The 24952-nt window shown below is 45.6% G+C and overlaps 1 protein-coding gene across 2 annotated transcripts in view; it reads left to right on the top strand.

Moving 5' to 3' along the window:
- The window catches only part of ATP6V1H (ATPase H+ transporting V1 subunit H), a 254213-nt gene that overhangs the window by 164947 nt on the left and 64314 nt on the right, over positions 1-24952 (top strand). For both annotated transcript variants that reach the window (XM_063923720.1, XM_063923721.1), the window contains exons 12-13: positions 10923-11048; positions 24529-24630. In XM_063923720.1, coding sequence (XP_063779790.1) covers positions 10923-11048; positions 24529-24630 — 228 coding nt within the window. The remainder of the gene's footprint in view (positions 1-10922; positions 11049-24528; positions 24631-24952) is intronic.

The raw sequence follows: 24952 nt of genomic DNA, 5'->3' as shown, positions 1-24952 counted from the left end.
GATACAGTCCAGAAGAAAGTGTTTCTCCCGGAGGAGAAAGCCAGGGAGTTGTCATCTCTAGTCAGAGACCTCCTGAAACCAAAACAAGTATCAGTGCATCGCTGCACACGGGTCCTGGGGAAGATGGTGGCTTCTTACGAAGCAATTCCCTTCGGCAGGTTCCATGCCAGAATCTTTCAGTGGGACCTGTTGGACCAGTGGTCCGGATCGCATCTTCAGATGCATCGCTTAATAACCCTGTCTCCAAGAACCAGGGTGTCTCTACTGTGGTGGCTGCAGAGTGCCCATCTTCTAGAGGGCCGCAGGTTCGGAATACAGGACTGGGTCCTGGTGACCACGGATGCCAGCCTTCGAGGCTGGGGGGCAGTCATACAGGGAAGAAACTTCCAAGGACTATGGTCGAGTCAGGAGACTTCCCTTCACATAAATATTCTGGAACTAAGGGCCATCTACAATGCCCTAAGTCGAGCAAAAGCCCTGCTCCTACACCAGCCGGTGCTGATCCAGTCAGACAACATCACGGTAGTCGCCCATGTAAATCGACAGGGCGGCACAAGAAGCAGGATGGCGATGGCAGAAGCCACAAGAATTCTCCGATGGGCGGAGAATCATGTACTAGCACTGTCAGCAGTGTTCATTCCGTGAGTGGACAACTGGGAAGCAGACTTCCTCAGCAGACACGACCTCCACCCGGGAGAGTGGGGACTTCACCCAGAAGTCTTCCAGATGCTGGTAAACCGTTGGGAAAAACCACAGGTGGACATGATGGCGTCCCGTCTCAACAAAAAGTTAAAAAGATATTGCGCCAGGTCAAGGGACCCTCAGGCGATAGCTGTGGACGCTCTAGTGACACCGTGGGTGTACCAGTTGGTTTATGTGTTCCCTCCTCTGCCTCTCATTCCAAAGGTATTGAGAATAATAAGAAAGTGAGGAGTAAACACAATTCTCGTGGTTCCGGATTGGCCAAGACGAGCGTGGTACCCGGAACTTCAAGAGATGCTCTCAGAGGACCCGTGGCCTCTACCGCTCAGACAGGACCTGATACAGCAGGGGCCCTGTCTGTTCCAAGACTTACCGCGGCTGCGTTTGACGGCATGGCGGTTGAACACCGGATCCTAAAGGAAAAGGGTATTCCGGAAGAAGTCATTCCTACGCTTATTAAGGCCAGGAAAGATGTTACGGCAACGCATTATCACCGCATATGGCGAAAATATGTTGCATGGTGCGAGGCCAATAAGGCCCCAACAGAGGAATTTCAACTAGGTCGATTTCTGCATTTCCTGCAAGCAGGAGTGGATATGGGCCTAAAACTAGGCTCCATTAAAGTACAGATCTCGGCTCTGTCGATTTTCTTTCAAAAAGAACTAGCTTCAGTACCTGAAGTTCAGACTTTTGTAAAAGGAGTGCTGCATATTCAGCCCCCGTTTGTGCCTCCTGTGGCACCTTGGGATCTCAACGTGATGTTGAGTTTCTTAAAATCACATTGGTTTGAGCCACTAAAAACCGTGGATCTGAAATATCTCACGTGGAAAGTGGTCATGTTATTAGCCTTGGCTTCAGCCAGGCGAGTGTCAGAATTAGCGGCTTTATCATGTAAAAGCCCTTATCTGATTTTCCATATGGATAGGGCAGAGTTGAGGACTCGTCCCCAATTTCTCCCTAAGGTGGTGTCAGCGTTTCACCTGAACCAGCCTATTGTGGTGCCGGCGGTTACTAGTGAATTGGAGGACTCCAAGTTGCTAGACGTTGTCAGGGCCCTGAAAATATATGTTTCCAGGACGGCTGGAGTCAGGAAAACTGACTCGTTGTTTATCCTGTATGCACCCAACAAGCTGGGTGCTCCTGCTTCTAAGCAGTCTATTGCTCGCTGGATTTGTAGTACAATTCAGCTTGCACATTCTGTGGCAGGCATACCACAGCCAAAATCTGTAAATGCCCATTCCACAAGGAAGGTGGGCTCATCTTGGGCGGCTGCCCGAGGGGTCTCGGCTTTACAACTTTGCCGAGCAGCTACTTGGTCAGGGGCAAACACGTTTGCAAAATTCTACAAATTTGACACCCTGGCTGAGGAGGACCTGGAGTTCTCTCATTCGGTGCTACAGAGTCATCCGCACTCTCCCGCCCGTTTGGGAGCTTTGGTATAATCCCCATGGTCCTTACGGAGTTCCCAGCATCCACTAGGACGTTAGAGAAAATAAGAATTTACTCACCGGTAATTCTATTTCTCGTAGTCCGTAGTGGATGCTGGGCGCCCATCCCAAGTGCGGATTGTCTGCAATACTTGTACATAGTTACTGTTAACTAAAGGGTTATTGTTGAGCCATCTGTTGAGAGGCTCAGTTGTTTTCATACTGTCAAACTGGATATAGTATCACGAGTTGTACGGTGTGATTGGTGTGGCTGGTAAGAGTCTTACCCGGGATTCTAAATCCTTCCTTATTATGTCTGCTCGTCCGGGCACAGTGTCCTAACTGAGGCTTGGAGGAGGGTCATAGTGGGAGGAGCCAGTGCACACCAGGTAGTCATAAATCTTTCTAGAGTGCCCAGCCTCCTTCGGAGCCCGCTATTCCCGATGGTCCTTACGGAGTTCCCAGCATCCACTACGGACTACGAGAAATAGAATTACCGGTGAGTAAATTCTTATTTTAATAGTGTGGGCTGGCTCCTCCCTCTATCCCCCTCCTACCAGATTCGGTTTAGAAACTGTGCCCGGAGGAGCCGGTTACAGCTAGGGAAGCTCTTAAGAGTTTTTCTAGTTTTGTTGTTTTCTAGAGTTTGTTAGGTACAGGAAGGCTGCTGGCAACAGCCTCCCTGCTTTGTGGGACTTTTTGGGGGGGGGGGGGGGGGGGAGTAGGAACCAACTTCCTGAAGAGTTAATGGTTCTCTGCTCCGCTGACAGGACACTGAGCTCCTGAGGGTACTGATCGCAAGCCCACAAGGCGACTGCTCACTCCCGCAGCACGGCCGCCACCCCTTAACAGAGCCAGAAGAAAGAAGAGTGGTGAGTACAGCGCTGGCGTCCTGGTTAGCGGACCACCGGCGGGTATGGCGGCACAAGGGTGGGAGCGCAGCTTTGACAGGTTGCGCTCCGGGAAGGCTCAGCAACACCCTGTGTAGGCATTTTGAGGGGCATCCTGAGCCGGCGCAGATACACCCTACACTGGTCGAGGAGCTAACAGGCTAATCCCGCTGTTAGTACAAAGAAACCTCAGGCCAGTATAAATAATTAGTGCGGTAAGCTGCGCGCCATTACAAGGGGCGGGGCTTTCTCTCCAAGCGGATCCAGCACTCACCAGCGCCATTTTCTCCCTGCAGATCATAGGAAAGAGACGCTGACAGGGAGCGTTGCCCTCCACATATCTCCAGCTATACCTCTGCGTTACCAGGGTGTTATAGACAGGGGAGGGGAGTGTGATAGTAGTCCTAATTTACCTATTAAGGTTAGTTAGTGAGCACCTGGCTTTTATCATAATAACTGCCTACAGGGGCGCTGTGTGGCTGGCTCCTTAAACTCTGTGACTCTCTGAAGGTGCTCTGGGGGGAAACTGTGTCTGACATTTTCCTGTGTGTGTAAGTGTGTATATCCACATTACCATGTCTAAGGACTCTGTGTCCTATGCTGCAGAGTGTTTATCTTCTCCTGAGGAGTCTATTCCATGTACTGAGGATTGCAATTTACTGTCTCAGCCATCTGAATCCGAACCCCCATGGGTGGATTCTTTAAAGGGAATGATATCCCAGATTGCAACTAGGATGTCACATACTGAGAAAGAGACGCAGTTTTTGAGAAAATCTGTAGAGGGTTTGAAGTATTCAGCTCCCACTACTTCGTCTAAACCTCCACCTGCATACCTGAAAAAACATACACTTGCCCAGATAATGCAAGTTGACACTGATACCGACTCTAATACAAGGGACGGTGATGGGGATATGCAGGGGGGAGATGCATCCCTTGCTAAAGGGGTGCAACTGATGATTGAAGCAATAAGGGATGTTTTGTATATTTCTGAGAAAGTACCTGAGCAGGTAGAGGAATCTTATTTTACAGTAAATAAGAAATCCTCGCTTACCTTCCCTGCTTCTAAGGAGTTAAACTCCTTGTTTGAAAAATCCCGGGAAAACCCAGAGAAGAAATTCCAGATCCCTAAAAGATTTCTCATTGCTTTCCCTTTCCCTGAAGAGGATAGAAAGAAGTGCGAAAACCCACCTATAGTAGATTCTTCTGTATCGAGGTTGTCTAAAAAGGTGGTTTTACCTGTCCCTGGTTTAACCGACTTAAAGGAGCCGGCTGACCGCAAGATTGAGACTACACTCAAATCACTATAAACTGCTAGAGGTGTGGCTTTAAGGCCCACTATTGCTTGTGCGTGGATTTCTAAAGCCATAGTAAAGTGGTCAGGCACATTACTAGAGGAAAAAGATACTATGGATAGGAGTGACATTGATTTGTTTTTATGTCACATACATGATTCTGCAGGTTTCATGGTGGGGACTATGAAGGACATTGGCCTGCTTAATGCAAGGGCTACTTCCATGGCGGTATCGGCACGCAGAGGACTCTGGCTGCGCCAATGGACTGCGGATGCAGAATCCAAGAAAAGTGTGGAGAACCTGCCCTTCACTATGTGGGGATGCATGGATTTCCACGGCGACTGCGGGTAAGTCGACATTTCTTCCCTCCGTAGCGTCACCGGCTAGGAAATCTTATCCTACGCCTACACAGCAGTCCTTTCGGACCGCAAAATTTTAAAAATACAACCCCCCCCCTTCTTTAGAGAACTTCGGGGAAATTCCAAAAATCCTGCTCCATCAGGTTCCCAGGAACAGAAACCAGGTTCTGCTTCCTCCAAATCTTCAGCATGATGGTGGACCTCCCAGCCTGGAGATCGGGCAGGTGGGAGCGAGACTAAAAGATTTCAGTCACGTCTGGGCGTCATTATGCCTAGACCCCTGGGTGACAGACATTGTTACCCAGGGCTACAGACTCTAGTTTCAGAAACTCTGACCTCACAGATTCTTCAAATCAGGCTTACCAGTTTCGCTGTCAGAAAGTGCTATCCTGCAGGAAGCCATTCAAAAATTGGTACGAACAAATGTAATTGTTTCAGTTCCACGTCACCTAAAAACCAAGGGTTATTACTCAAACCTATTTGTGGTACCATAACCGGACGGTTCGGTAAGGCCTATATTGAACCTGAAGTCATTGAACCCCTACTTAAAGGTTTTCCAATTCAAGATGGAGTCTCTGAGAGCGGTGACCTCAGGTCTGGAGGAGGGGGAATTCCTAGTATCCCTGGATATCAAGGATGCGTACCTTCACATTCTGATCTGGCCACCTCATCAGGCTTATCTACGATTTGCACTACAGGACTATCACTATCAGTTCCAGACACTGACGTTTGGCCTCTCCACAGCACCGAGGGTGTTCACCAATGTCATGGCGGAGATGATGCTCCTCCGAAGAAAGCAGGGAGTGAACATAATTCAATATCTGGACGATCTGCTGATAAAGGCATCTTCCAAAGAGAAGCTGTTGCATAGTATTGCACTCTCACTTAAACTCCTCCAGGATCATGGGTGGATCCTGAAACTTCCAAAGTCACATTTGGAACCGACGCAGAGTCTGTCCTTCCTGGGGATGATACTCGACATGGAAGTGGAGAGGGTGTTTCTACCACTGGAGAAAGTGTTGGTGATCCAATCAATGGTCTGGGATGATTTGAAGCCAGCCCGAGTATCGGTTCATCAGTGCATTCGCTTTCTGGGAAAGATGGTAGCCTCCTACGAGGCTCTACAGTAACGAAGATTCCATGCAAGGTTCTTCCAGCTGTATCTCCTGGACAAGTGGTCGGGATCACATCTTCACATGCACCAGCGGATACGCCTGTCGCCGAAAGACAGAATTTCACTCCTCTGGTGGCTGCAAACTTCTCACCTATTCGAGGGCTGCAGGTTCGGGATTCAGAACTGGATTCTTCTGACCACTGATGCAAGTCTCAGAGTTTGGGGAGCAGTCATCCAGGGGGTAAACTTCCAAGGAAAGTGGTCAAGTCAGGAATCTGTCCTTCCAGTTAACATTCTTGAACTAAGGGCCATATACAATGGCTTTCTACAAGCAGGGCATCTTCTACAAGATCGAGCCATTCAGGTTCAGCGGACAACGTCACAGCTGTGTCCTACATAAACAGGCAGGGCGGAATGAAGAGCAGAGCTGCGATGTCAGAGGTAACAAAAAGCCACCTAGGAGAAGGTAAATTTCTTTCTTTTCTGATAAATTTGATAGCAGTTCACTCCGAGTTATTGACCCAATGTCCACACATTTAAGCTCGGAAAATATACATATAAAATATTTGGCCATGAATTTAAATATATAGAACATTCTTAAAAATTTGTCTTGCAAATGAGAGATGTATGACTTTAACTGTTGGACCTCAGCCAGAGATATCCTGAATGTGAGGGAGAAGACGGTGGAGGCGCAGCGGGCGGACTCCGGCAGCAGCAAGATGGTCAGCGGCATCATCATGCCATGTCCCGGGGATCACAGGGGCTCACTGACTGGGGAGCATGTTGTCTATGAGCGTTGCCGGTCCCCCCATGCTCCGTTCACAGGGTCCTGTCCTCCTGGCTACCGTGCAATAGACAGTGGGCGGGGCCGGACACAGGGATCTAGCGGTAAGGAGTCCGGGAGAGGTCTGCAAACTTCACCTCGAGCGACAAAGTTCTGCAGAGGGGACACAGGGAGGATCGGGACGGTCCCTTCTGGTGGTACCGGGTACATACATGGGACTGTATATGGGGCTGTGTGTTGTTTATATATGTGTATTTTTTCCCGGATCTGTGACTCTCTGACTGTGACTCTACCCAGCATTGTGACTCCACCCATCGTTATACACACAGTCACAAAGTCACAGATCTGGGCTATTTTATAGGAGATTATTACATTTTATTTATAGGGCGCCACAAGTGTCTCGCAGCGCCGTACAAAGCACAGTACAGGGAGACAAAACTTAGCATAACAGTAATTAAATAACAAAAATGGAGTGCAGGTAACAAAGAGCACCACAATTCTCAAAACATAATACAGCTTAGATGTAAGTAGCAAGGGAGTAATCATTGTACTACTTGGGGCTGGCGGCCATGGATAGAGAGGAGCCTTTACCAGTAGGAGAAAAAGCAGGTAAAGATGGTCGCTGAGTGAAATGTGTCGAGAAGAGGGCTTAGACAACAATAGGAAAGAGGGCCCTGCTCTGAAGAGCTAACAATCTAGCAGGGAGGGGTGACAGACAGATGACATGCGGTGCAAGCAAGCAGGAGGAAGATGATGGCAGTATGCAAGCAAAGCAGAGATGTTCAAGGCGTGGGGCAGGGGGATGGAGGAGCAGCCTAAGGACTAGGTTATGCATTGGAGGGGTACGCTTTGATAAATAGGTGGGTTTTCAGTGCCCGTTTGAAGCTTTGCAAGGTCGGGGAGAGTCTAATGGAGCGGGGGAGCGCGTTCCACTGAAGGGGTGCAGCACGGATAAAATCCTGAACTCGTGCATGGGAAGCAGTGACCAAGGCAGAGGAGAGGCGACGGTCATCAGCTGACCGTAGTGGGCGGGAGGGAGTGTGAAGGGAGAGGAGGTTGGAGATGTAGGGAGCAGTGGAATTAGAGATGGCCTTGTATGTGAGGATGAGGAGTTTGAAGAGGATTCTGTAGGGGAATGGGAGCCAGTGTAGATTTTGTCGAAGGGGAGTGGCAGAAGTGGAGCGGCGGGAGAGGAAGATGAGCCTAGCTGCGGAGTTGAGGACAGATTGGAGGGGTGCGAGGTGGGAGCAAGTGAGGCCAGTGAGGAGAACATTGCAGTAGTCGAGTCGCGAGATGACCAGTGAGTGGATAAGTTTAGTTGCACCGACAAGATTGCGCCAGAGCTTGGATGTAGGGTGCAAAAGAGAGGAAGGCGTCAAGAGTGACGCCCAGGCAGCGGAGTTGGAGAACGGGGGAGATGATAGTGTTGTCAACCGTGATAGAGATATTTGTAGGGGGTGTTGCTCTTGCTGGGGGAAAGATAATGAATTCAATTTTGTTCATGTTGAGCTTCAGAGAGCGCTCAGACATCCAGGAGGAGATGGCAGAGAGGCAGCTGGAGACCTGAGAGAGGACAGAGGGGGACAGATCACGAGAGGAGAGGTAGAGTTGTGTGTCATCAGCATAGAGGTGGTATTCAAGGCCAAAGGAGTTAATGAGCGCACTCAGTGAAGAGGTGTACAGGGAGAACAGAAGGGGGCTAGGACAGAACCCTGAGGGACACCAACAGGAAGGATGGAAGGGTGTGAGGTGGTTCCGGAGGCAGACACAGAGAAGGAGCGGTTAGTGAGGTATGAGGTAAACCAGTCAAGGACGGTGCTAGAGAGGCCAACATTTTGGAGTGTGTAGAGGAGGAGAGGGTGATCCACGGTGTCAAAGGCAGCAGAGAGGTCCAGAAGGATGAGCAAAGAGAAGTGGCCCTTGGATTTGGCCGAAAGCAGGTCATTGGTGACTTTCACCAGGGCAGTCTCGGTGGAGTGGGCGAAAGCCAGATTTTAGTGGGTCAAGGATGGAGTGGTCAGAGAGGTAGCTTGTGAGGCGGCTGTAGACCAATTGTTTAAGTAGTTTGGAGGCGAAGGGGAGAAGAGAGATGGGGCAGTAGCTAGTGAGTGATGAAGGGTCGAGGTTGGTTTTTTTGAGAATAGGGGACACCAGAGCATGTTTGAATGGTGAGGATGTGCAGCCTGGTCCCTCAGTTGCAATGAGTGCTCAGGTTCACATGTTAAACATGACTTGGTTCTCAAGCAGTGACTGGAGTAATTGGTAATGAACCAAAGTCATGCAATCCTGAAGCTGTACTCTACTTATACATATTGATAAAACAATGGTATTAGATAATACTCTGACCTCTCTCAAAATCTTAGAGCTCAGTAGAGAAAAGGTAGACTGTTTCTAATACAACATGGGATTTTTTGAAACATGCCTTTTATAATATCTTCAGTTCTCCCTGCAATTTTATTAATGGTAGAATCCATTGTGTTAATAACAGTTTCGAAGTCCCACCTGCTTATGGTGCAAGTCGTACAGAGGTGCGGCACTCGGACTAATAACAGACACTCTAGTACAAATTACATTACGTTAATTTACAATTTAATTTGCATTAAATTAATTTGCATTAAATTACATCACAGAAACATGGTCAAACATTAATATTTTGTAGTATGATAAAAGTTCTGTGCTTGAAGGGCACATCTGTAGCTGAAACTCATTGGCAACTTGTCGAAGGGTTAAAGTCATGTCACAGAAACCGTTTTTGGGGTTGGCGCGTGCCCTTTAATATTGGCAGGACAAATTCTCAAGATCAGCAGTGATCTGGCCAGCCAAGCACGTCCTCCCTACAGCCCTTACCTGGCACTGAATGATTGATTTCCATCTCTTTGGACCATTGAAGAAGCACCTGTGTGGAAGGTGATTTGGAACAAATGGTGAAGTTCAGCAAGCTGCCATGTCCTAGCTTCAGGCGCTTGACACTGATTTCTTTTATGCTGGGATAGAGGCATTGGTGTCCAGTTGGAACAAAAGCTTAGACAAGTATAAGGACGATGTGGAAAAATAATTTGTACCAAGGTCATGCTATTGATTATACGTATATGTACGAGTCAAATAAATTTACACAATGAGAGGTCTTCAAACATTCTTGTGGGTATGTGTTCGTATGCAAATAAATATATATATATATATATATATATATATATATATATATATATATATATATATATAAAATAAATGCAGACCATAATATATCTAAAAATATTAAGAAAGTAAAAGATAAACAATACCATTGTTCAGTGACTGTCAAGGTCAAAGCCATCCCTCAACACTTAAGTCTTTTGAATTCACTTGTTCCAAATCAGAAAACCGCAGAGGGAGTCAAACCACTGTTGCGTTTAGGTCAAAAATATCTATAAATATGAAGCTTTTAGGTGAATTGTTTAATGTGGCGCTGATGTTTAGACAATATTCACTTTAACATTGTGGATTTGTGTCCCAATATGTTGGGGGTCACAAGAGCATTTAATTAGATAGAGACTGTGAATGAACACGTGCTTGTGATTGCATTTGATTCTCTCTGTAGTATATGTATGGCTTGTACCGTAGGACGATATTTAAAACATATTTTGCCTTTAATAAAACAGACTATTTAAAAATCTTTGCTGTCTGTAATGCAGTTTTCTTTCAATAAAAAGGATGTTAGGAAATGTTTTCCAGCCTTTTTGTTTTTGACCAGTTCTAGTGTATAGAAACATTGTTGCGTCTTGAGTTTTTTTATTAGTAATTGTGTGCTTCTCATTACTGTAATAAGAGTAGGATCCACTGTAATGTTTAAACTTAGAAAAGAGATAGATGAAGAACTAACTAAACGGGAGAATACTAGGCTTACATAATTATTTATTAAAATCTGGTCAAAGCCTATTTAGTTTGTTTTTAATAGAATCATTACAAAGAAATATGACAGCATCAATAAATCTTTTCCCTATAAAATGTTTAAAAATGTAAATTTTACAAAGTCCTAGGGAATAGATTGTCTAGACTAGGAGTCACAGTAGTTCCTATTGCTAATCCCTATGCCTGATGATAAACTATATTATTGAATTCGAAAATAATTTTGAGAAAAAATAAATTTTATGTCCTCTAAAGTAAATAATGTCTACCTCAGGAAATATTATGTGTAAGAGATGCATTGTTGATGAAACTTCACAACTCGCGATATACTTACAAACACACACACACACACACACACACACACACACCTATAAAATATGTATGCATGTAAGCAAATGTCTATAATGTGTGAAAAAGTCAGCATGCCATAGTGATGGTAAGAGTATAACTGGTTTCTTTGTCTTATTTGCAGTTCATTTGATGAGTACAGCTCTGAACTGAAGTCGGGAAGGTTGGAATGGAGCCCAGTCCATAAATCAGAAAAGTTCTGGAGAGAGAATGCTGCGAGATTAAATGAGAAGAACTACGAGCTCTTGAAGTAAGCTTTTAGTTTTACTGTAGTTCGAGCAGTGACGTGCGTTCCTCCTGAGCTATTTAGCTCACCGCACGTCCCTGAGTTAGAGTGATCTAAGCAAGCATTTAAAAATAGTGTTATACAGCTAGGAAAATGTATTCACTGATCCTGTTGCAGAACAGACAGAACATGTTTGGCCCAAGATTAGGATTGTTTGCAGTGTTCCGAAATGTTAGCTCTTTTAGCATCCCGTAAGGTTAAAAATCATAAATTGTTTCAAAAACTTACAGCAGGTGATGTTTACTATTTGACCCCCATTTCCCTTTTTATTTGTTTTTGTTTTTTTAATGTTGAGATGGTGATCCTCCTGTGTGGTATTTGTGGGGTACTCACCTGCTAATGTTACCTAAATGTTACTTAAGAACAAACGGAAGTCCTGTAGAGAAATAACAGGTTTGTGTGGCAAAATAGTTATCATTCTGTTGGTATAAGACTTAACATGGGTACACACTTTACAATATATTATGCAATATTGGTACTTTCAACCAATCTACACGATCATTGTATAGTACAGGTGTATAAAAAGAAAAAGGTAACAAACTTTTTTTCTGTCCTCGCACAACTATATGCTCCACATGCCATCCGTCATTGTTCACTACATACTCCATGTGGACAACCTTTTTTTATTGTTAGCCATGGACCCTATTTGTGGAGCATTTCCACCCAAGATAGGATAGTTGTGTTTGGTGGTGCAGTTCTCTGTAAATCGGTCCTGGAACTCAGTTGTTATGGATGCCAGGGAAGGCCCGCCATTCCGTTTTGTCCCTTCTCTTCGTCGGAAATAATGTTCCACACACAATACACATTCCTGGATTGCATATTGTGTCATTCAACATCCACTGTAACACATAACATACAAAAGGTACACACAAAAGTTTCAGTTACATTTTTTTGAAACACACTTGTATGTATGCCCAATCCATCTTTCAGTGCCGTCTTTTATTAAATCATCCCTCTGGATCTGCTTGCACATCCAGTGGAATGATTCCACGGCTTACATGGTGTTGTCACATGCAGCATGTAACGATATATATTGCGCCGTAGTACAGTGGATTGTTTAGGGTGTACAGTGGATGCAATGTATCGTTACATTGTGCCACTCTGTTGCACCATCAGAAGGTCTGTATGCAGCTTTACTGATGCTATAAAATAGAATATGATTAACCTACAAGTCTGAATAGTCTGCTTTTTATTTTTTTTGCATTTTTAATAGGTGATGGGGGTAATTTTACGTTGTTTTTTTTTTTTGGGGTTCAATTTGTTTTTCTTGCAATGTTTTAACAATAAAAATTAATATGCTTTTGTTCTACAACTCTGTCCTGCCCCAATTTCAGTTGATCACACAAGTAATCAATTCCTTTTAAATGTGCTAGGATCAAACACGTCAGGGGTATATTCAATAAGAGTCGGATCCATTCCGACATGCAGTTGTTGGAATGGATCCGACAACCCCTATTCAAAGGACGGCCAAATCCGATTGTCTGATTTGGCCGTACACAGGGTCCTGTCCTGCCGCTGCTGTCAGAGGCAGTGGATGCGCTGACAGCAGCGGTGGGGGGTTCAGATGGCGGCGGCCGGCGGATTAACTGGGGCAGGAAGCGGGGGTGAGTGGGACGGCGGCAGGGGTAAGCTGGACGGCGGCAGGGGGAGCTGAGATCGGCGGGCGGCGGGGGGAGCTGGTGGCGGGGAGAGGCGCTGCAGGGAGAGAGCACCTCCAGCGCAATGTTCCTGGAATTGTATTTTATTTACTTATTTAATTAGTTATTGTATTACTCTGTGATACAATAGTATCTCAATATCCCATTTTGCAGCTATTTCTCATTTGATGCTACTCACTCCTACTCACTAAAAGGGTAGAGATTGTGGTATGTTGCTGTGGTAACTCTGTTCGATCATAAAGTAATATTTACAATGCACCAGATATGATAATCTCATGTAGAAAATCCTAAATCATCCATGAGAGAAATCAAATTTGGCTAGGTGTTTTACAGTACAGCCAATTGGCTCAGCAAACTTTATACCTGCTGCTCTAAAGATGAAAGTGAAGTTTTAATGTAGGAAAAGAAGACGTGAGAAGACATGCAAGATGCACAATACCTTAGTGCAGCCTGCAAGGTATAAAACAAGGAAATATATACATAAAGTACCGTGCAAACTTTTTAGGCAGGTGTGGAAAAAATGCTGCAAAGTAAGAATGCTTTAAAAAATAGAAGTGTTAATAATAGTTTATTTTTATCAATTAACAAAACGCAAATTGAATAAACAAAAGAGAAATCTAAAGCAAATCAATATTTGGTATGACCACCCTTTGCTTTCAAAACAGCATACATTTTTCTAGGTACACTTGCACACAGATTTTGAAGGAACTCTGCATGGAGGTTGTTCCAAACATCTTGGAGACTAATTACAGATTTTCTGTGGATGTAGGCTTGCTCAAATCCTTCTGTCTCTTCATGTAATCCCAGACAGACTTGGTGATGTGGAGATCAGGGCTCTGTGGGGGCCAAATCATCACTTCCAGGATTCCTGGTTCTTCTTTACGCTGAAAATAGTTCTTAATGACATTGGCTGTATGTTTTGGGTTGTTGTCCTGCTGCAGAATAAATTTGGAGCCAGTCAGACTCCTCCCAGATGATATTGCATGATGGATAAGTACCTCCCTGTATTTCTCAGCATTGAAGACACCATTAATCCTGACCAAATCCCTAACTCAATTTGCTGAAATGCAGCCCCAGACTTACAAAGAACCTCCACCATGCTTCACTGTTGTCTGCAGACATCATTGTACCGCTCTCCAGCCCTTCAGTGAACAAACTGTCTTCTGTTACAGCCAAGTATTTCAAATTTAGACTCCTCAGTCCAGAGCACATGCTGCTTTTTTTTGCACCTCAGTTCTGATATTTTTGTGCATAGTTGAGTCGCTTGGCCTTGTTCCCACATCGATGGTATGGCTTTTTGGCCATAATTCTTCCATGAAGAACACTTCTCGCCAGAGTTCTTCCAACAGTTGATGGATGTACAGTACCTGGGTCCCACTGATTTCTGCCAGTCCTCAGCTTTCCCTGTTTCTTTGTGCTTTTTCAAACCCCAGACTGCTTTGAAATCTTTGCTGGGAAGTGACCGTGCTGATGCAGTATAACTACCCTGTGTCTTTTTGCTGTGCTCAGTCATTCCATGGTGTATTACCTATAAAAAAATAAAACTCTTTCACAGCCTCACTTTTGCAGCAAAGTTTGGCTGTACCTCACCCAGCCTCCTACTCCGCTGTTTCTGTTCCAGTTGATGAGGAAAAACTACTTTACAGAAAGTGTAGCGGACAAGTGGAATAGCCTCCCATCAGAGGTGGCAGAGGTTAAGACGGTAGAGCAATTTAAACATGCATGGGATAGACATAAGGATATCCTTGCAAAGAAATAAGAATCAAGTAAGGTTTGAGATAAACATATGGTAAAAAAAAAAAAAAAAAGGGGGCAGACTAGATGCGCCAAGTGGTTCTTATCTGCCATCAAATTCTATGTTTCTATGTAATGACTGTGTTTCAACCTACATATGAAAATGGTGATCATTATCATGCGTTTGGTATGATTATTTAATACACCTGACTATAATCCTACAAAACCTGACTGTGCGAGTGTACCTAGAAAAAATGGATGCTGTTTTAAAGGCAAAGAAAGGGTGGTCACACCAAATATTGTTTTTTATTTTGATTTCTCTTCTGTTCATTCACTTTGCATTTTGTTAATTGATAACATAACTATTAAACACTTCTATTTTTTTTTTAATTCTCACTTTGCAGCATTTTTTACATACCTGCCCCAAAACTTTGTTTATATAATGATCTCATTTAATTGTGCCCTTTAGTTTAGACTTTACTTGTATTGAATAGCCTCTCTCTAAAAATAAAAATATTATAGTTTTGCTTTGAATTTGTTTTATTTTCATCATCCCCTTTATCCTTTTTAACATTCTGTTGTGTACTTCATAGGACAATGTATAACGGAAAAATGCGTATTACTGTCGCCAACTGATTCTATAGCCATGTGCTATCACCATACTCCTGGCAGGGTAATGCGGTCACAGAGATTATTCGACCAGCACATTAACTGAGCAATTATAATAAAGTGTGAAATACAAAAAAGTTGTGCACCCTGCAGCCCACATGCCACTTAATTATTTCCTTTCATGCTCTTATTTCACTGGGCTCTTTATTATGAAAAGCTATGCATGTTTGTAAGGTTCTAGGTATGGTGAAAGTATTATATTGGTATTAAGATCTCATTAGTTGCCTGCATAATATCCTCTGATTGGGGACAAGTTCTCTTCTGTTAGAATGGGTTCTTGCTTCACAAACAGATTCATTTTCTGTATGCCTGAAAGGTTACGTTTAAATTCAGATTTAATTGAATACAGTGCAGCTAGTTTAGTAGCTGGCATGATCAGTGGTCTGTGCTTGATAATGATGGAGTGGAACGATTCCCAGGTTTGATAAGGCATCTATTACTTTTCTGCATATTCTCTGAAGTGGCCAACACAGTATTGTTTAAATTTAGCCTCATGAAAAGAAAATTGTCTAGTTGCAATGTCCATGGCATGCTCTGTCTGCTTAGCAGATGAAAGCTGCTCACTTTTAGCGAGACGCTTAAATTACCTTTGATTTTCTTTTGTATAAATCTAAATGGATATCTCAAGTGATTGAAAAATGAATGTTAGTCGTTTTTGAAACCTTGTCATTGTAAGGTTTATTTTCAATCCTTTGTCAATTCTCGACAGATTGAACGTTTGTGCTGAACAGTTTTTCAACTGGGAAAATATTCCATTCAAGCAGCACACTTCCCTGCTGCACAGAGACTGTTACATTGGTGCACTCTAGGCCCAGAGCTCAGCAAGAATTCCAATCCCTTAGGTAGGGTATACATGTACCGCTCAGTGGGGCTAATTCAGATGTGGTTGGAGTTGCTATCACTGCTATTGGCAGAGATAGCTCTGTATGTAAATGCAGTTTGACGTGTCTATTACAAGCAGATGCCCCCTGCTGCAGTAGTGATCCGAGCTGCGCCCTAGCATCGGATCTCTGTGACACCATCAGGCAGCTTGTGGCAACCATGGTGGGGGCATAAATCGCCCATCGCAGATCCTCGTAAGAAGTCAGAAAATCTCCATCCAACTACGGAGATCCCTGGCCTCTTCCCCCTCTCTAACCGGCAGCGACTCACATCCATTTTCACAAACTGAGGCCATCGCCAGCCCCACCCTGCTCCCAACTGGCATCAGGCTGTCAGTCACTAACAGTCGGATGCCGTATTGCGTCCTGTGTCGCAGGACCCGTTCACGTATGTGCAGAAGGGTACCTGCTAATGCACAAAGTACAGAATATCGGTAATTTGTGCATCAGGACACAGAAACTTCGGAGATCTGAATTAGTCCCTGTGTGTACCCGCAATTGGGCACTCTTGGCTAGCATCAGTAGGGTTTTCCCATCTGATGTGCTGCACGTCATATGGGCCAACCCTGCTGATGATGTCATGCAGGTGAATGCGGCCAGTAATGAGATATCATTCGGTAGCACACCGGATTGTGTAGTGTGTACGGCCACGCAATATATCATTCCATTGGTCCTCAGGTTGGCTGAACACACATTTCCTGATGTGTACCCAACCTTAAAGTGAATTTATATTTATAAATAAGAGTATGAACTTGCAAAAGATATACTTTCCAAGATGGATGTCCTTTCTACACTTGTCGTGTGAATACCTAAGATCTGCTTTACCTGTTAATCAACATTTGTGGGTATGTTGTTTCATACTGCAGTGTATCATAACACATTGTTAAGTGGGCTATAGGACGTGTGTTCCACAATAAATCGGCTCCATCATAGTGGGAGCCACTAAAAGCTGTTCCTACCTCTTCCAAACACTGTGAACACAAGCGTGTACCAGCTTTAGAAGCTCAGCCAATCACAAGTGGTTTCCCATGCTAGCTGCAGTTACCGCTCCATTAATGTTTATTCCATATTACTATAGCCAATGTTCTTTTTTTATTTCTCATTCATTTCAGTGGCATTTCTAACTGTAGCACACAACTCCGTTAAATTGAATAGAGTAAAGGGCCCCATACACCAGTACGATTTTACACGATTTCAGACAATTCCGATATATCCGTCTGATAAATTGTATACAATCGTATATGTGTTTTAGATTGTATCCAATCTGATGCGTGTCCCCGTGGCTGTCGGATAGGATCCCTTAGGTTGTTGGTGCTGCACTAATGATATATTGGAATTGGATGAAAAAATTGTGTTTTTTGTGCATGTGATACATCACATGCGATATATCACAGGGAAGTTTGACTGGCATTCTCAGGACACTCCCAGCCCCCGTATCCCTCTATCGGATATATCTCATGGTACAATTGTATGCCGTACGATATATTGCATGCGATGTATAGCAGCTTCATCAATCGCATGCAATATATCTTAAGCAAAAATAGCACAAAAGTACCAAATCGTATGGAATCACTCCCGGGAAGGTCCCGGGGTAGTTCAAGGGAAATTACATCCGACTTCAGCCTCAGACATATCGTTGTAGTGTATGGGGCTGTTTGGGGTGTAGTATGTGATGCCGGCGGTCAGCATACCGGCGCCGGAATCCCGACCGCTGGCATACCGACAGCTGGGCGAGAGCAAATGAGCTCCTTGTGGGCTCACTGCGCTCGCTCACTGCGCTCGGCACACGCGCCACTCTATTCTCCCTCCAGGGGGGTCGTGGACCCCCAAGAGGGAGAAAAGATGTCGGTATGCTGGCGGTCGGGATTCCGGTGCCGATATGGTGGTCGTCGGGAGCCCGGCCGCCGGCAACCTGAAGACCATCCCTTTAGGCTATAAACATAATGGGAAAAATATAGTACAATGCTAATTAACTCATTGTGTTAGAAACACTTATTAGGCATGTACACCATGCATTACCATGAATAAGAATTGACAGTGACATGCTTTGAACTTACTGAAACGTAATGGACACCACCCTAAAAATAATATAATGCAACCACATGCAGACATACTGTAAGTACGAACATAAAAGTGCACAGACGCTTTGAATAGAATGGGTTCTATCAGTACCGGATCCACCACTCATAGGGATTGCGTAGCAGTGGCAGTAACTTTCCATTGGAAGCACTACCTGTTATTTACACACTGGACTGACAGTCCCAGGGTGAGGTGTTTTCTCCCCCTGGGACTGCCAGCCTATGGGATGCCACTCCCCTGCTATCACTGCAGCCCTTACCAGTTTCTAGGGGCTGTAGCCGATGCAGTCCCTAGAAGGCGGCTGGCTCTTTCATTTGTGTGCATGTGCACCATCACAATCATGTGCACAATTACAGACCACCCTACCTTGGCTGGTTCTGTCCAAACATGCAAGTCTAGCACAGTATGTACACAAAAGTGGTTAAATGACCTTAGACTCTGAGCTGAATGTTAAATGCTTTGGTCACAATATGAACTAATGTTATTGTGTCAATTTCTCTGACGTCTAGTGGATGCTGGGAACTCCGTAAGGACCATGGGGAATAGCGGCCTCCGAAGGAGACTGGGCACTCTAAGAAAGAATTAGGACTACCTGGTGTGCACTGGCTCCTCCCTCTATGCCCCTCCTCCAGACCTCAGTTAGAATCTGTGCCCGGCTCGAGCTGGATGCACACTAGGGGCTCTCCTGAGCTTCTAGAAAAGAAAGTATATTTAGGTTTTTTATTTTCAGTGAGATCTGCTGGCAACAGACTCACTGCTACGAGGGACTTAGGGGAGAGAAGCGAACCTACCTGCTTGCAGCTAGCTTGGGCTTCTAGGCTACTGGACACCATTAGCTCCAGAGGGATCGAACACAGGCCCAGCCTCGGTCGTCCGGTCCCGGAGCCGCGCCGCCGTCCCCCTTGCAGAGCCAGAAGCAAGAAGAACGTCCAGGAAATCGGCGGCTGAAGACTCCGGTCTTCATTAAGGTAGCGCACAGCACTGCAGCTGTGCGCCATTGCTCCCCATGCACACCTCACACTCCGGTCACTGATGGGTGCAGGGCGCTGGGAGGGGGCGCCCTGGGCTGCAATAAGATTACCTTACATTGGCAAAAAAATACACATAATATAGTCATTAAGACTATATATGTGTAGAATCCCCTGCCATATATCCATAAAAAAAGCGGGAGAAGTCCGCCGTGAAGGGGGCGGGGCTATCTCCCTCAGCACACTGGCGCCATTTCCTCTCACAGCTCCGCTGGAAGGACGCTCCCCATGCTCTCCCCTGCAGGTTCCAGGCTCAATAGGGTAAAAAAGAGAGGGGGGGCACTAAATTTAGGCGCAAATACTATAAATATATATATATATATATATATATATATATATATATATATAGCTGCTATAGGGAAAAATCACTCATTATAGTGTACATCCCTGTGATTTATAGCGCTGTGGTGTGTGCTGGCATACTCTCTCTCTGTCTCCCCAAAGGACTTTGTGGGGTCCTGTCCTCAGTCAGAGCATTCCCTGTGTGTGTGCGGAGTGTCGGAACGGCACGGCTGTGTCGACATGTTTGATGAGGAGGCTTATGTGAAGGCGGAGCAGGTGCCGATAAATGTGATGTCACCCCCTGCGGGGTCGACACCTGTGTGGATGGATATGTGGAAGGAATTACGTGACAGTGTCAACTCCTTACATAAGAGGTTTGATGACATAGCAGATGTGGGACAGCCGGCTTCTCAGTCCGTGCCTGCCCAGGCGTCTCAAAAGCCATCAGGGGCTCATAAACGCCCGCTACCTCAGATGGCAGACACAGATGTCGACACGGATACTGACTCCAGTGTCGACGACGATGAGACTAGTGTACATTCCAATAGGGCCATCCGTTACATGATTACGGCAATGAAAAATGTGTTGCACATTTCTGACATTAACCCTGGTACCACAAAAAAGGGTATTATGTTTGGGGAGAAAAAGCAACCTGTGGTTTTTCCCCCTTCTGAAGAGTTAAATGAAGTGTGTGATGAAGCGTGGGTTTCCCCCGATAAGAAACTGGTAATTTCCAAAAAGTTACTAAGGGCGTACCCTTTCCCGCCAGAGGATAGGATACGTTGGGAGACATCCCCTAGGGTGGATAAAGCGCTCACACGCTTGTCAAAGAAGGTGGCACTACCGTCTCCGGATACGGCCGCCCTAAAGGAGCCTGCAGATAGAAAGCAGTAGGCTATCCTGAAGTCTGAATATACACACTCAGGTATTATACTGAGACCGGCTATTGCTTCAGCATGGATGTGCAGTGCTGCAGCTGCGTGGTCAGATTCCCTGTCTAATAACATTGATACCCTTGACAGGGACACTATATTGCTAACTGTAGAGCATATTAAAGACGTAGTCTTATACATGAGAGATGCACAGAGGGATATTTGCCAACTGGCATCTAGAATAAATGCAATGTCCATTTCTGCCAGGAGAGTATTATGGACTCAGCAGTGGACAGGTGATGCGGATTCTAAAAGGCACATGGAGGTTTTGCCTTACAAGGGTGAGGAATTGTTTGGGGATGGTCTCTCGGACCTCGTTTCCACAGCGACGGCTGGAAAGTCGACATTTTTACCCCATGTTCCCTCACAGCCAAAGAAAGCACCGTATTATCAGGTACAGTCCTTTCGGCCCCAGAAAGGCAAGCGGGTTAAAGGCGCGTCCTTTTTGCCCAGAGGCAGAGGTAGGGGGAAAAAGCTGCACCAAACAGCAAGTTCCCAGGAACAAAAGTCCTCTCCCGCTTCCTCTAAGTCCACCGCATGACGCTGGGGCTCCACAGGTGGAGCCAGGTGCGGTGGGGGCCCGTCTCCGGAACTTCAGCGACCAGTGGGTTCGCTCACGGGTGGATCCCTGGATTCTACAAGTGGTATCTCAGGGGTACAAGCTGGAATTCGAGACGTCTCCCCCTCGCCGTTTCCTCAAATCAGCCTTGCCAACTACTCCCCCAGACAGGGAGGCGGTGCTGGAGGCGATTCACAAGCTGTACTCCCAGCAGGTGATAACCAAAGTACCCCTCCTTCAACAGGGACGGGGTTACTATTCCACAATGTTTATGGTACCGAAACCGGACGGTTCGGTGAGACCCATTTTAAATTTGAAATCCTTGAACACTTATATAAGAAGGTTCAAGTTCAAAATGGAATCGCTCAGGGCGGTTATTGCAAGCCTGGACGAAGGGGATTACATGGTATCACTGGACATCAAGGATGCTTACCTGCATGTCCCCATTTACCCTCCTCACCAGGAGTACCTCAGATTTGTGGTACAGGACTGTCATTACCAATTCCAGACGTTGCCGTTTTGTCTGTCCACGGCACCGAGGGTATTTACCAAGGTAATGGCCGAAATGATGATACTCCTTCGAAAAAAGGGAGTTATAATTATCCCGTACTTGGACGATCTCCTTATAAAGGCGAGGTCCAGGGAACAGTTGTTGATCGGAGTAGCACTAGCTCGGGAAGTGCTACAACAGCACGGCTGGATCCTGAATATTCCAAAGTCGCGGCTGGTTCCTACAACGCGTCTACTGTTCCTGGGGATGGTTCTGGACACAGAACAGAAAAAGGTGTTTCTCCCGGAGGAGAAGGCCAAGGAATTGTCATCTCTAGTCAGAGACCTCCTAAAACCAAAACAGGTGTCGGTGCACCACTGCACGCGAGTCCTGGGAAAGATGGTAGTTACTTACGAAGCAATTCCATTCGGAAGGTTCCATGCAAGGATCTTTCAGTGGGATCTGTTGGACAAGTGGTCCGGATCGCATCTTCAGATGCATCGGCTGATAACCCCGTCTCCAAGGACCAGGGTGTCGCTGTTGTGGTGGCTGCAGAGTGCTCATCTTCTAGAGGGCCGCAGATTCGGCATACAGGACTGGGTCCTGGTGACCACGGATGCCAGCCTTCGAGGTTGGGGGGCAGTCACACAGGGAAGAAACTTCCAAGGACTATGGACGAGTCAGGAGACTTCCCTACACATAAATATTCTGGAACTAAGGGCCATTTACAATGCCCTAAGTCAGGTAAGACTCCTGCTTCAACACCAGCCGGTGCTGATCCAGTCAGACAACATCACGGCGGTCACCCATGTAAACCGTCAGGGCGGCACAAGAAGCAGGATGGCGATGGCAGAAGCCACAAGGATTCTCCGATGGGCGGAAAATCATGTGTTAGCACTGTCAGCAGTGTTCATTCCGGGAGTGGACAACTGGGAAGCAGACTTCCTCAGCAGGCACGACCTCCACCCGGGAGAGTGGGGACTTCATCCAGAAGTCTTCCAAATGATTGTACACCGTTGGGAAAGGCCACAGGTGGACATGATGGCGTCCCACCTCAACAAAAAGCTAAAAAGATATTGCGCCAGGTCAAGGGACCCTCAGGCGATAGCTGTGGACGCTCTAGTGACACCGTGGGTGTACCAGTCGGTTTATGTGTTCCCTCCTCTGCCTCTCATACCCAAGGTACTGAGAATAATAAGAAGGAGAGAAGTAAGAACTATACTTGTGGTTCCGGATTGGCCAAGAAGAGCTTGGTACCCAGAACTTCAAGAAATGATCTCAGAGGACCCATGGCCTCTGCCGCTCAGACAGGACCTGCTGCAGCAGGGGCCCTGTCTGTTCCAAGACTTACCGCGGCTGCGTTTGACGGCATGGCGGTTGAACACCGGATCCTAAAAGAAAAGGGCATTCCGGAGGAAGTCATTCCTACGCTGATTAAAGCTAGGAAAGATGTGACCGTAAGACATTATCACCGCATATGGCGAAAATATGTTGCTTGGTGTGAGGCCAGGAAGGCCCCAACGGAGGAATTTCAGCTCTGTCGATTTCTGCACTTCCTACAGTCAGGAGTGACTATGGGCCTAAAATTGGGTTCCATTAAGGTCCAGATCTCGGCTCTGTCGATTTTCTTCCAAAAGAACTGGCTTCACTGCCTGAAGTTCAGACTTTTGTTAAAGGAGTGCTGCATATTCAGCCCCCTTTTGTGCCTCCAGTGGCACCGTGGGATCTCAACGTGGTGTTGGATTTCCTAAAGTCGCATTAGTTTTTGAGCCACTTAAAACCGTGGAGCTAAAATACCTCACGTGGAAAGTGGTCATGCTGTTGGCCTTGGCGTCGGCCAGGCGTGTATCAGAATTGGCGGCTTTGTCTTGTAAAAGCCCTTATCTGATTTTTCATATGGATAGGGCGGAATTGAGGACTCGTTCCCAATTCCTTCCTAAGGTGGTTTCAGCTTTTCATGTGAACCAACCTATTGTGGTGCCTGCGGCTACTCGGGACTTGGAGGATTCCAAGTTACTGGACGTAGTCAGGGCCCTGAAAATATATGTTTCCAGGACGGCTGGAGTCAGGAAAACTGACTCGCTATTTATCCTGTATGCACCCAACAAGCTGGGTGCTCCTGCTTCTAAGCAGACTGTTGCTCGCTGGATCTGTAGCACGATTCAACTTGCACATTCTGCGGCTGGACTGCCGCATCCTAAATCTGTAAAAGCCCATTCCACGAGGAAAGTGGGCTCTTCTTGGGCGGCTGCCCGAGGGTTCTCGGCTTTACAACTTTGCCGAGCTGCTACTTGGTCGGGTTCAAACACATTTACAAAATTCTACAAGTTTGATACCCTGGCTGAGGAGGACCTTGAGTTTCCTTATTCGGTGCTGCAGAGTCATCCGCACTCACCCGCCCGTTTGGGAGCTTTGGTATAATCCCCATGGTCCTTACGGAGTTCCCAGCATCCACTAGGACGTCAGAGAAAATAAGAATTTACTCACCGGTAATTCTATTTCTCGTAGTCCGTAGTGGATGCTGGGCGCCCATCCCAAGTGCGGATTGTCTGCAATACTTGTATATAGTTATTGCCTAACTAAAGGGTTATTGTTATGAGCCATCTGTTCGTGAGGCTCAGTTGTTGTTCATACTGTTAACTGGATATAGTATCACGAGTTGTACGGTGTGATTGGTGTGGCTGGTATGAGTCTTACCCGGGATTCCAAATCCCTTCCTTATTGTGTCAGCTCTTCCGGGCACAGTTTCCTTAACTGAGGTCTGGAGGAGGGGCATAGAGGGAGGAGCCAGTGCACACCAGGTAGTCCTAATTCTTTCTTAGAGTGCCCAGTCTCCTTCGGAGCCCGCTATTCCCCATGGTCCTTACGGAGTTCCCAGCATCCACTACGGACTACGAGAAATAGAATTACCGGTGAGTAAATTCTTATTTTTGGCAGATTTGCAATAGGTAGAATAGGCAAAAATGTGTTTATTTTTAGAGCAGTTTAGATTTTGTTTTTAATGTTGCATCATATGTCAGAGAAGGTTGATCGAATACATTTATTCTGTGTTGCAAAGGTTAATTACAGTGATTTAAATCTTTCCTTGTGTGAAATCTTGCTGCAATGTTGTATGTTTTTCCTATTTTGTAGAATCTTAACAAAGCTTCTAGAAGTCTCTGATGACCCACAAGTTCTCGCTGTAGCTGCCCATGACGTAGGGGAGTATGTACGGCATTACCCCAGAGGAAAGAGGCAAGTACATCCTACTTTCTTATAACATAACTGCATTTTTATTTTTCTGCTTAGCTAGTAAGTGTTTCTATGTTTGACTAGCTGTTGCAAGGGTTTTTTTAATCTTATTTTCTAATCTCTGTACACTTTTTTTCCTAAATTATCGTAACCTATTTTGATACTACTGGGTCAGTCCATTCGAAGTGGTCCAATTATGAATTTTCTGGTTGCTTGACCATTTAAAAAAAAAAAAGAAAAATAATTTTTATCAGTTATCTCACCTATATACCAATGGTTCAAAACCACTAATAGAAATTTTTTTTATTTTACTTCCTTTTCAAAA

Source organism: Pseudophryne corroboree, chromosome 5 (assembly GCF_028390025.1).
Source record: "Pseudophryne corroboree isolate aPseCor3 chromosome 5, aPseCor3.hap2, whole genome shotgun sequence".
NCBI lineage: Eukaryota > Metazoa > Chordata > Amphibia > Anura > Myobatrachidae > Pseudophryne > Pseudophryne corroboree.
The sequence above is the reverse complement of the archived record's forward strand: the minus strand, read 5'-3'. Positions and strand labels throughout refer to the sequence as shown.